The sequence below is a fragment of the Cryptotermes secundus genome, unplaced genomic scaffold, assembly GCF_002891405.2.
Source record: "Cryptotermes secundus unplaced genomic scaffold, Csec_1.0 scaffold962, whole genome shotgun sequence".
NCBI classification, from domain to species: domain Eukaryota; kingdom Metazoa; phylum Arthropoda; class Insecta; order Blattodea; family Kalotermitidae; genus Cryptotermes; species Cryptotermes secundus.
This window is the reverse complement of record NW_019720723.1, coordinates 807,398-820,062: the sequence shown is the minus strand read 5'-3', so window position 1 is coordinate 820,062 and position 12,665 is coordinate 807,398. Positions and strand designations below refer to the sequence as shown.

General features: G+C 39.4%; 1 protein-coding gene across 2 annotated transcripts in view; it reads left to right on the top strand.

Annotated features, from left to right (window-relative positions):
- Window positions 1-3,877, top strand: part of LOC111872470 (putative leucine-rich repeat-containing protein DDB_G0290503) — a 76,488-nt gene extending 72,611 nt beyond the window's left edge. For both annotated transcript variants that reach the window (XM_023866435.2, XM_023866426.2), the window contains exons 17-18: window positions 942-1,200; window positions 2,691-3,877. In XM_023866435.2, the coding sequence (XP_023722203.1) occupies window positions 942-1,200; window positions 2,691-2,944 (513 nt within the window). In that variant the 3' untranslated portion in view covers window positions 2,945-3,877. The remainder of the gene's footprint in view (window positions 1-941; window positions 1,201-2,690) is intronic.
- Window positions 3,878-12,665: the final 8,788 nt, after the last annotated feature.

Here is a 12,665-nt window from a genome sequence, read left to right as displayed (position 1 = left end):
GAGCTAAGTTCGACGAGTAGGGAGGATGGGTAATGATAACCATGTTGCTGTTAGTCACAAACTATGTGCATATAGGAATTTGGTTAACCATCAACACAACAAATATACTCGCTTTTAATGTTTTACAATTCAACTTTTTATTCCTGCTGCATGTTTTTGCCATACAAGACCATCATCGGGCAGTTATATATAGGAATGCGTTTGGTTATTGAACTACCGATGGATAAAAACACCTGTCTGGCTTAACATTCTCCAAAAGCCTCACAAAGCATTTCAAGGGTTTCAGTAGCGGATTTACCGAGCTTCACGCACAACTTGATGCAGACATGCTGCTCGATTTTGGCATCCATTGCAGACAAAATGAAACACGATGTCAAAAAAGTACTCGTGTAAAAACAGTGCATGTTCACAGCACAGTGTCACACGGCAGACTGATGCAATGGGCTTGCAGAAGTGTGACCTTGGCCTCCCAGCTCATCTTCCTTCTCCAAGGCAGTTACACCAGTAACAGTCAATGAACTTTCCAACAGTATATAACACACTCAACTAATCCAACACTGTGGAAATATACAAACCAGTGGTGCATATAAGAGCAAAGATAATAACATTACAACATCCATAAGAATTACACTAACCAACATGCAAAACACCAATACCGCAATAGGAAAGCACAAGAAGATATAACAAGTAATGCACTCAAACAAATATCTTTTATGAATGGATGATAAAAAATGATACACTAACATATCTGGAACATTCATTTTAAATACAGTATAATTGTTTTAACAAGACAAAAAGTTACCTGTTGATGACTAGGTACAGCCGAAACATGTAGCAGAGAAAAGGAGTAAATGAAAAACAAAGTTGCATTTGAGATGGAAGTATATGTGTGTGTAAGTGATGTGTATTAATATTAAAACAACGCTGTTTATCCAATACAGACATGCAGTAGTAGTTACTGGGTTAGAACACTGGCTGAGCAGCATTCCACATCATCTAACAGTGTTCCTGCTGATCCCTCTTCAATGCGCAACATCAACTCATCTCCAGATCTTGGAATTGAGAGTGACCAGGGACGCTTCTCTAGTCTGGAAGCAGCTTCCAGTGGAGTACAAATGGATACACCCAAAGTTGTCAGCTCCATGGAAGGATATCACTCTGATTTTGACCCTAATCTTACAGCTGTTGTCATCGATTCAAGTAAGTAATACTGCTACGACATGAACGATGGAATTTTTGTANAAGAATACACGGCGCCAAAACCCAGAAGACGACTTTCTTCAATGGAATTTTTGTTTGACATGACATGACATGAAATTTCATTGTTCCATTTTTCTTCCGATATGAGCTTGAAAGTTTCTTCTAGTCAAGTGTAGTCTCTCTCAACTATCCAGGGAGTATATTTTGTGGCACATCTCCATCACTCGATGCAAATTTTGGTTGTACTTTGGACTATGATCACACGTGATACAGATTCATAAATATCATCATACCATCAGCTTAATATTTCTAAGCTAAGGTAAAGGTAGGGTCATCCCTGAGCTTACTTAAGCATCATGCCATAAAGATATATTGGGGAGTGGAGGTATAGTTCCACCATTCTTTACCTCAGATGGACCGATTGGTCAGTTTCATGCCCCTGCCACTTGATACAGTACCCGTACCCATTATATAGGAGATTAGGTGGGCCCCAGAGCTGATCTGGACATTACAGAAAAGAAAAAAAATCTCTTTGTTTCTACTGGGAATCAAACCGTGACTCACGTGTTGGCCAGTCGACAGCCTAGTCCCTTTACTGACTGAGCTGTCGTGGCTCCAGTCTTTCTAAGAATCACTACAAAACTGCGTGCATAAGAAAGTTCTCTTACACAACTAAAACAATACAGTCTACAAGACCTTCATTCTTACAGTAAATATCATTTAACTGGCCTCAGTAAGTCAAAATATGCTTGATACTCATAATTAAGGTTAGAGCTGTTTCTCATATCTGCTGCTATTCTTTAAAAATAATGAAGCAGGATGAAAGAAAATAGAAGATGGAAAGAAAAAATAACAGTAATTTTGCTTCCATACTACTATATATATCTTAACTATAAGATAACCCTCCAGAGAGAGAGTTTTGAAAAAAAGTAACACTGATTTATGCAGGTTCCATTATCAGAACTGACTTTGTCACAAAGACTTGGATAGGTTGTAGCCTAATTCGAGGTACTATCCCATCATTTGCCTGATGCAAGTAAGGAAGCCCACAGTAACTGCATCAAGACAGCCAATCCCTGGCTGAATTTTGAAGCAGGAGTGCTAATCACGTGATCACTTTCTTTGGTTAGTAATGAGTACATGGAAGAAAATTTGAGAAAAAACATTACATAGAAGATGCTGAATGCTAATTGAACTGTTCAGAATCAGTTGGTAAAATGAAAGTGAATGTGTTAAAATTTGTGGTAAATCAGTAATTGCCTGTTCAGTGAAAAAACCTCAACAAGGTGTCAACTTAAATGGAAACAGGAGCCAGCCTTTATCTAGGTCTTGTCTCTTGCCATGTATCAGAGTGGCACAGAGGCACATTACCCCCCACCCCCAAATTTGGAAATTCTTTCTTCTGTGACAAAATAAGATTTTTGTTGAGATACAAGTCCTGCACATATGTAAGTTGATCTGCACCTGATTTCTGCCTTGTGATGTTACAGGATGTGATACAGCTTTCAGGCCTTACAAGGAACTGGAGCAAGAGAACATGTTGTTGAAGAGACGTTTAGCGAGAACACATCGTGCTCTTGAAGAAACTCTGACTCAGCTCACAGTGGCAAATCAAAGAAAGAAGCAGGTGGAACAAGCAATTTGCAAACAGCTGCATAAGACACATCACATCCTTAGGAGAGCTAAAGTCAACCTTAATGCACGATCAGCAGATGGTGTCACTCCATCTCTAGAGATGAAATAGTTGTCTTTTTTGTGTGTGTGTGTGTGTGTGAGTGGTTTGGTTTTCAGAATCATTTGGCAGCAGGTCATGTATTTCCTTACTAATCCATTTCTACTGAGTGGTCCTTTTATGGGAACAAATGAATACCCTCTGCCCCTAGCATCTGATGCTACGTACACAGATAATATGGCCTTTTGTAGTTATTTACAGCAGAGGATGTTCAACTTTCCTTACCAGAGGACTGCCTTGCATTACGATTCCATCCAACGTTCGTTCTTACTAACACCTGAGGAAACTGCCTCATTCCTTCACTTAAATTGGGGTCCAGGTGGTGTAGGATAAACTAATTTACACTCAAGTTGTGTAAAATATGTTAGATGGACAGATCATATGTGGTACATAAGGCATCATATAGATTGCGCCCTGCACTCCCTTTACTGAGGAAGGGAAAGAATTCAACAATTGGAATTGTGAGTTTTATCTTTCACCCAGTGAGACAACGATTCCTTCAAAACTTCCCCGCTGTGCCAATGATAGTATTAGATGGTGTTTCCTACTTATGTGTTTGAGTTGTAAGATTGGCAAATGAAGAAAGAAAAAGAATACCTGGTGGTTGTGGAAAGTGCAAATGTTTTAGTATTCTTGCAGAATAACTATTTTATTAGGTCTTAGATGACATAAGCTGAGTCACCCTTCAAATGCTGCCTATTAGTTTTGTAAAGTAGGTTGTTTAACATTCATGTATGAAGTTAGAACTGTAAATATTTGCTTGATTTTTATTTTGAAAAGAGAGTAAAACTTACTTTTTGATTGAACCTATGACTATAGATATATTTTCCCTTAACAACACAGAATGCATCATAAACATTGGAAGAAACGCTTTGTCATTCAAATATTTCTGACAATTATTTATTTGCAGATGCAAGGTAATAAATGTTTATACTTTAAAAGAAACTTTAAAACAGATTTCTATCCTTACTTGTAGGGATGCAGTTGGGCAATCAAGAATGCCATGTGTTCAGGGTTGTGTGACTATAGACAGAGTATGGATTGGTGAATGAATTTATTGACCACTTATACACACCACTCAGAACTAAACTATAGCACTATTGTTTGTCTTCACCAGCCATTTTCTGGCAATGGCTTGTAACAGTGGAGATACTTCAGCTTCATGCTCTCAAGTCCTCTTGTCATAGCTGTCCATGCAAAACTATTGTCAAATGTCAACTCAGCTACAGCACCATCTCCTTTCAGCCTCCCTTGCAGAGCTCAACTGATTGGTTGCCCCCAATTCTCTTCTATTTATAACCACTTCTATGAACCAAGTAGAAAACACCATTTCCAGCAGTAACTCTATCACTGTGTTCATATTCGTTGCTGTGGGAACATGTTTACCGATCGGTGTCAAGAAAGAGGTTGTGGCCACAACAATTCAAGACACTGTTAGAAACAATATTCTCCATAAGGTTTGTGTAGAGGCTATACAGGGGCTCAGAACCAAGAATAACTGTGCTGGCAAGACCAGCTGTAACTTATCAGTTAGTCAGCCAGTCAACAGCCAATGAGAGCCAGAGATAGCGGGTGATATCCAGTGAGCAGACAGTCGTGGCCACGAGGCGTGAGTTGCAGTTGAGAATCGACAGTTTGAGTAATGAGTCAGCAGTGAGACAGTGAACATGGAAGCTGAGGAATCTACACTGTTGAGAGCCTTAAGAGAACAACGGCTAATAAAGAAAAGTCGAGTGTGTGTGAATTAGCAAGACTGCTATTAGTTGTAGTTACGATTTCACTCATTCATCAGTAATCTGTTGGACAACAGGTCCACAGTCTCTTCCAAAACAGTTCCTCCACTTATAAGAGTTCAATAAATCCAAAACCCATGTCTAGTCCCTAACATGTGACAATATTATCATGTGTAGGGATCTGTGTGTGACTTATAGATGGGTTTTAGATTGGACGATTGGCTTTGTAGATACCTTATACCTTCAGAACTACAGGCAAGTATAGCACTATTGCTATTTCCACACTACACACACACACACACACACACACACGAGGTTCTCTCAGTCTTCACTAGCCACCACTGTCTATTTCATGACAATGGATTTTAACACAGGAACTGTAACAGTCTGACTGAANACACACACACACACACACACACGAGGTTCTCTCAGTCTTCACTTCATTACTTCATTACTTCTCATTACTCACTTCCAGTATCACTGTACTACAGCACACATAAAGTCTTCTCTTCACTGCTTGACGTTCAAGTCTCAACTGAACTGGATGCAATACTTCTGATGTCTCAATTCCTCTGCTGGTGCTCAAAACTGGTGCGCCATTGAACACCTTCAACTCCCTGCTCTGAGTCTGATATTATGACCAATGGTCAGTTGGCCAGTCTGTGTTGGAATAAACACCCACCTGGGGCTTATGACCAGATTTTTATTACTGTCAGACAGTTGCGGGTTTGTAGATGTGGGGCGCTGTCTCTGACAAGAGGTTGAGTCTGTCATTTACAATTGCTGCTGGCCCTCACCAGTTCAGTCATTTTCGAGTCTGAATCCCATGGCACTCGTGACCATATTTTACTGTCTCTAGGTATTTATCATTATTGTCTGATTTCAGCCAGAACTGGAATGTGTTAAAGAATTTAAGTGTGCATACAGCAACCGTAATTGGTGTTGGATCTCCGCTGTATGTTCATTTTATGCATTCTGAACAAAGAATACAAATCAAATACAAATAAGTTGACAGTGTTGAATATAACATCAACTTTTATACCGTGGGCCTTGTGGGTGAAACTTCAGAATATGTATTTCCAAAACTAACTGAATGTCATTTGTAGAAGAGGGGATACCTTACTTTATACATCCCCTGACCTTTGGATAGTGAAAACTGGGTCAAGCAGTTTTACCAAACCATTTTCATAATATAGGAGTAACAATGTATTAGTTCAATTCCTGCTAAATCTCTCCAGATTTCCATGCTTAACACATTGCTTGTCATGTGACACAGCATACTTTACGTGCCATTTTATCCACACACTAGAAACCAATTCAAATAAATTATATGCAGGATTGTCACCTGTGTTCATATTAAAAACCTGGATTAAGTTAGAAATCCAAACTGCAAATGCACTAGAATTCTTAAATTATATGGTGGAAGCCATCATGTTACATGAAATGCATGTGTAAGTCAATATGTGGAGCACTGCTTGGCAGTAATTACTCACTGAAATGGTTAAAATTTAGTTGAAATAATGATCTTACAGCCATGCCTATGCACTCAGAATTCATTCTTCATAGTAGTGTATTCTGAGAAATCANCTCAGGGCAATATGATATTATAAACACCAGCACATATCAGTCTCTGGTGTTTATAGCTTCGGAGCAAAGAAAACACATCATTCATAACAGAAACAGCTCGCAATAGCCACAGGAACGTTGCTGCAAGACAGGCATATGTAACGACGACTTAGCGCTCTTAAACGCGTGTGTCATTAAATACAGTCCTCCTGACAACAGGCCAGTGAAAAATCTAACAATCTACAGCAAAACCATCAATTATTATGGGCGTTATAACATACGTGTGCAGCTGGACGAAACATACACGTCGAACCCCCCCAGACGATTTAAATCCCTGACGAAACATACACGACGAACCACGGCAACGGGTTAAACACTGACATGTCACAAGCTGCAACAGAAAAAATGTTACAAAGACGGTATAGCTATCCCTGGTCACGGAGGCCCATAGGCTTGTGATACGTTGAGACTCCACATTTTCCAGACAGTCAGCTCAGAGAGAGTGGTGAGGATGTCAGCCTTATGTGGCCCAGGAAACTTCCTGGCACTCAATTCTGTTAGACACTGAGTTGACCACAGGGCCATAGTGCGACTGGGAAGGATTAGGTCACTTGAAAAATCCATGACATCAGGACACCAACAGAAAAAATGACAATTCTAGATGCAGCTGATGACTGTAGTTGAGATGCAGAAGTATTACTGGAATGTCTCTAGGATCATAACGGAATATTTAAGCACAAAATGACCAAATGTAAAACTATTTATAAAAACAGCAACAGAACTAACATTTCATTATACAGGCATACCACTGTTTTAATTACACACAAAATTTTATCCAGATTTTTCTCAACATTAACGCCATATGCACATGAAATTACTGAAAATCATCAGTATGGACTTTGGTATCACAAATAAGTACTGATCAGAAATTCTGCATTCATCAAATACTCTGGAAAGAAAATGGGAGTAGAATGGGACAATATATCAGCTATTTACAGGCTTCAACAAGGCCTGTGATTCAGTATGGGTGGACATACTGTACAACAGTCTCACTGACTTTGTTATACCCTTAAAAATCTGTTTCATCCATTTCATATTCAGAATGGTCTGAATTTTCAACTTTGCACTAGAAAACATCATTAGCAGGGGCCATGAAATATCAAGATAATTCAAATTGAACCCGACACAAAATTCCAGTGTCTGTTTCACTAATTTACTGAGCAAGAATATAAATACCACCAAGGAAAATAAGACTGTTAGATGATAATTTGTTCCAGAAGCACAGAGGAAACTAAGCACACTTTCTTATCTAATCACTAGAATGGAGGACAAAACACAATACAGCCACAGCTAATTTAGTGTCCAACCAAAAAGAGCAGTCCTTGAGAAGCCAACAATTGTTTGACATTTCAACAAATATACCAACTCTCATGGAATTTGACAGTTACTAACCATGTTCACAACACTCTAGAACTGTTCCGTATCCCTATTAATTCAGCCAACAGGCTCCCAGGGTATTTCTTTATGGATGGAGACTTAATAACCTATTACTTCAATATGTTCCAAAACATCACTGGACTCAGGCTTCCTAATGAGAATTGTGTACACTTTACTTTTCCCACACATTCCCCACCAACCTATGTTCTTCCCTTAACGCAACTGACAAAGTTCCATGCCTATATAAAACGGCTGGTAAAATTATGGTTTCATAAACTTCCTTCTTTATGTTTCTAAATGGCAGAATGAAGTTCAAAGATAACTCCATCACTGGAAATATACCAAAGGGACAGTTAATGTGGCAGATATTAAAAGCAGCCCATGAATGCCATTTGAATTCCATTTATTCGATCATTTTTATTCATCCTATGCTAGTCATTATTTTTTGTGTTACACTATGTATTCATTTATTTACCACGTAGTTACCATTCTCTTTCGCATATAAGATGGTTTCTTAAATGTATATCAAATATACTGTCATTATTTTAAGTTGCTTAAAACAATCTCTATATGATTCCCACTGTTTTAACCCCATTGTGCACCTTACAGCCCTTTTCTGAAAGGTAAATATTAGTCTAGTGAGTGCCTTCACACTCTGTCCCCATACAACAATTCCATATGCCAGAAGGGGATAAATCAAATCATAATACAACATTCTTCTAACATTCATATCAAATCATATCATTTACATATATAATGACAAGTAATGGACCAAGAACAGAACCTTGATATGAGTAGCAGTTAGAAAAATCACTGTTTAACTGCCGAATCCATTCACAGCTTACAGCAATAAAGTTTAAAAGACGAAAAAGGAAACTGTTCCAGCTTCTAATCAGCATCAATCGTGTAATGAATAGTTTATATCAACATCCTTAGAAATAATTGGTAAATCGAGCACTGCTCTGCGGCAGCATCAAGTTCAAAGTAACTTCTTCATAAATGAAACATTAAATCCCCACTGAAGACGGAACCAATATGCTCTCTAAAACACAAATATAATAACCTACTGCATTACAAGGCATCACATCTCAGAGGACCGATATCTTAATATTCTTCTCCCACGTGAGAACCTAAAATATAATAAAGACAAAGCACATTCCAACAAGTGGTCTTTCAACTTAATCGAATATATATCAGTATCAGAAAACCTCAGAGAATGCCTTCAACAACTGTGACAAATCAAGTCTTCCGAATAAATTCTACAAACTGCACATTCTCCGACAGGAAAAGACCAAAACATGCCGCCAAACAATCATTCCACCAGAACAGCAATTTTAAATTGTGGCAAGACATTCACAAACTTCACATTCATAAACCGGATCTACAGGTGAATCGACCTACTTATCCGCACAATTTCCGACAGTATCGATTTTGATCGATAGATGATAGGATAATCGAAAAATACGATCACCACGTGATCACACACACCCTCCTCAATTAACTTCTTGATGCCGTATGTGAAGTTCCATGACCAATTACGTGTTTCAGAACGAGATTGTAGAATATCATGGATTCTAAAACGCTGCAAGACTTCTCGGACTTCCTAACAGCTTTGCTCATTATTATAAATGCGGTAATAATAATGCAATGCCCTAAAACTTCATTTAACCACATTAATCCAATCCACAGCCTACGATCCTATGTCTCTTTCAGGTTTCGGTACCGAAACTTCGCAATCTTCTTTTTACAATACACACATGTTATGCCACGACAGCTAAAAACCGGAACAATAGAATCCAGAAGAGGCGGCCATTGTTAGAAAATAGCGCCGTAAATCTATGCTGAGGCATATTTTACGATATTTCATGCAATATGGGCTATATATAATTACAACGAGAGTCCATGCTGCGCTCATTGCTACGCAACTGTGCGGTAAACACATCTGAGCAGCAGTGAATCAACACGCAAAAAGGGGGGAGGCTGGGTTCTCTGTAGGTCCGTTCCGAGGCTATATAACTCGACCGACCGAGCTCGTGTTTTCTATTTACAGGACAGAAACAGAAACAGTGGAGGTTTCTCTCAAGTAAATTATCAAGGAGGTCTAGGTAGTTAGGACGTTGTTCAAGAATCGAAGAGGACCACCAACTTGAAAAGCAGTTCGATAACGGTGAGTAAACCGAGAGGGTGGCATATTTAAGAAGATCGCCAGTTCTATATACATGATAATAGAACTTCGAACAGTGGATCAGATGATTATAATAATTGTCTTTATACCTTCATTCAATTATCCGGTTTATGGGCCAGATATTACACCGTCAAACGTGAAGGTGATAGTCAGAAATAAACAGACATCTGGTGCTAGGCAACCGAGCAGTAAACAAGTTTCATCAACAACAGATGCCGTGTTTTCTGTGGGATCCGTACAGAGGAGTTGGGTAGAACACCACCGGCGCTACAAGTTCCGTTCCCTGTAGGAGATAGCCACAGGAAGTTCGTAGTTGAAGAAGAAATAGAAGTCGGCTTGTGAAGATTTCATACTGATTCGAAGGGCTAGTTTCAGTGTTGAGATCCGTTAACAGGAGACGACTAGTTAAGGCTGAAAATTCTAGTGCGTGTGTAACGGTGATCTGTAAGGTAAAGTAAGTTACACCTCTGCTTAACTAAATAAGCACTACGCCATGAAGAAGTATGGTGGAGTGGATGTATAGATCCACATTTTCTTGATCTCGGCACTAAATGGAGGTGAGTGGTCAGTTTCACGCCCCGGCCGCTTTACCACCGGGAAGAAAGCTCCCGGTACCCATTGGAGAGGAGGTTGGGTGGACCACACAGACTCGGTCTGGATGACGTGGAAGAGAGAAAATTCTTGACCCTACCGGGGCTCGAAATCTGACCCCTCGGTCGTCCAGCCCGTAGCCAGTCGCTATACCGACTACGCTAACCCGCCTCATAATGGTGAGTCGTAGATTGTGTAAATCAGCGATAGCGTTGTATTTCCTGTAATTGAGAGAGGTTGTAACCAAAGTGCCAATGATTCCAATCATCCGAACTAGAACCCGTTATTTTCGTCACATGTACCCCCATTCACGTGACAATCAAATGTTCACAGATTCTAGTTGTGGTTACAGTCGGTTATATTATAAAGTATAGTATTAAAATTGTTTGTTCCATGTGTATGTAGACCGATTCTTTTCAGCTTAATTTGTCGAATACCATGTATTTGTTCATCATTGGCAGACAAGAATAACCAAGCAGTGCGAGAAGTAGCCCGGTATGCGAATGTGTTGTATCAGTAGGCATGACAACTGAAAGCATGTCGTGACCTCCAAATGCGATATGTGTTGTGTCGAAATATTTGTCAGAACTTGAGAATACTTTTAAGGAAGGTTATTCTGGATATGCTAATAAAACTTTGTTTTGCTGTTATGGGGTACAATAGCGACCTGGGGAATCCCGTATTTCGTCTTACGTTAAATTCTGTACAGAAGTTAGTTTCAACGGTGCTCCGTAGATGACTCTGTTACGAAGTAAGGTGTCACGAAATTTCAAATTATCTAATTATATGCCACGCGTAGTATGTTTCTGAATTTTATAATGCCATGTTCTTCTTATTATCGTCTCGCTCTGAGTCAACGTAGCTCGTGGAAGGGATCGCGGTGTTACGTTTATGAATAATAAATAGCCGTAAATTATGAGCGTGCCGGTTGCTGCCTACTCCAGCACAGCAAGGGATAACATGTACATACTAAATCATCATCATCAGTAATCTGTCAGACGACAGGTCCACAGTCTCTTCCAAAACAATTCCTCCATTTAATGCGATCTAGAGCTTTCTCCTTCAAATGAGAATATCCTCTTCTGTCCCCAAGGTCATCCAGCATCTTCTTACATCTTCTTCCTCGTCTTCTTGTCACTTCTATCCGCCCCTCTATCTTTCCTTCAATAACTTCTTTTAGAAGGCAGTTTCTGCGTAAAACATGACCAATCCAATTAGCCTTCCGTTTTCTTATTTCGTGTAGGATATTCCTCTCCTCACTGACTGTAATTAACACTTCTTCATTTCTCACATAATCTGTCCAACTGATCTTCTCCATCCTTCTCCAACACCACATTTCGAAACTTTCCAGATGTTTCTGATCTACTGCCCTAAGTGTCCATGTTTCAGCCCTATACAGAGCTATGCTCCAAATGTAGCATTTCACTAGTTTACATACTAAATATCTGCATCAAATTCTTTCACGACCCTTCACGCCATTGCAGAATATTCTCAGTTGTTACTCTGTTACTCGTTTTCTTTCTTTGCCGTCATACAACAAAGGTGGGTTTCTGAGTACTGTATGATAAAAGGATTGAAGTCAAGTGAAATCAGTTTTATTACAACAGTCACACTACGTGTTTCGGTCTCTTTTGACCATCATTAGGTGTGTATGAATAAAACAAATATATTAGGTTTAAAAAAGTAAAAGTAAAGCTATCACTGTAACAGGCCGTGAAGGCCCATAGGGTTGTGAGACGTCGAGGCTCCCACATTATTTAGACCAAGCATATTGAACTTCAAACAGGTTGTGATCGACTTTTTAGTGTCAAAACTGCCAGTGATCTACCACCCCCTCCTATGGTCGTACCTCGCTTTAAGCAAAAATATTGGTAAAAATATCACGACACATGATGTTTGTTGTAAAAGCAACGTACATTGAAAGTACAGACTGCTTTAATACGTATTTTCCCTTCAAAATCTGAATATAATCATACGTACGTGTTATATTACAAGGGAATTTACATGCTTTTCACGTATAGCCTTATAGGCCCATGAGATCGACCAAAATCGTCCCACGATCGACGCGTTGGAAATGCCTGATCTAGACAACCGGCTCAAAGATAGCGGTAAGGTTGTCAGCCTTACGCGCCGGCCGCGCTTTACTCCCCAGGAAAAGTAATTAGGTGTATGCTGATCAAAATGGATCCAGCTTTCCAACGTCACAGATTAAAAGTTAGAA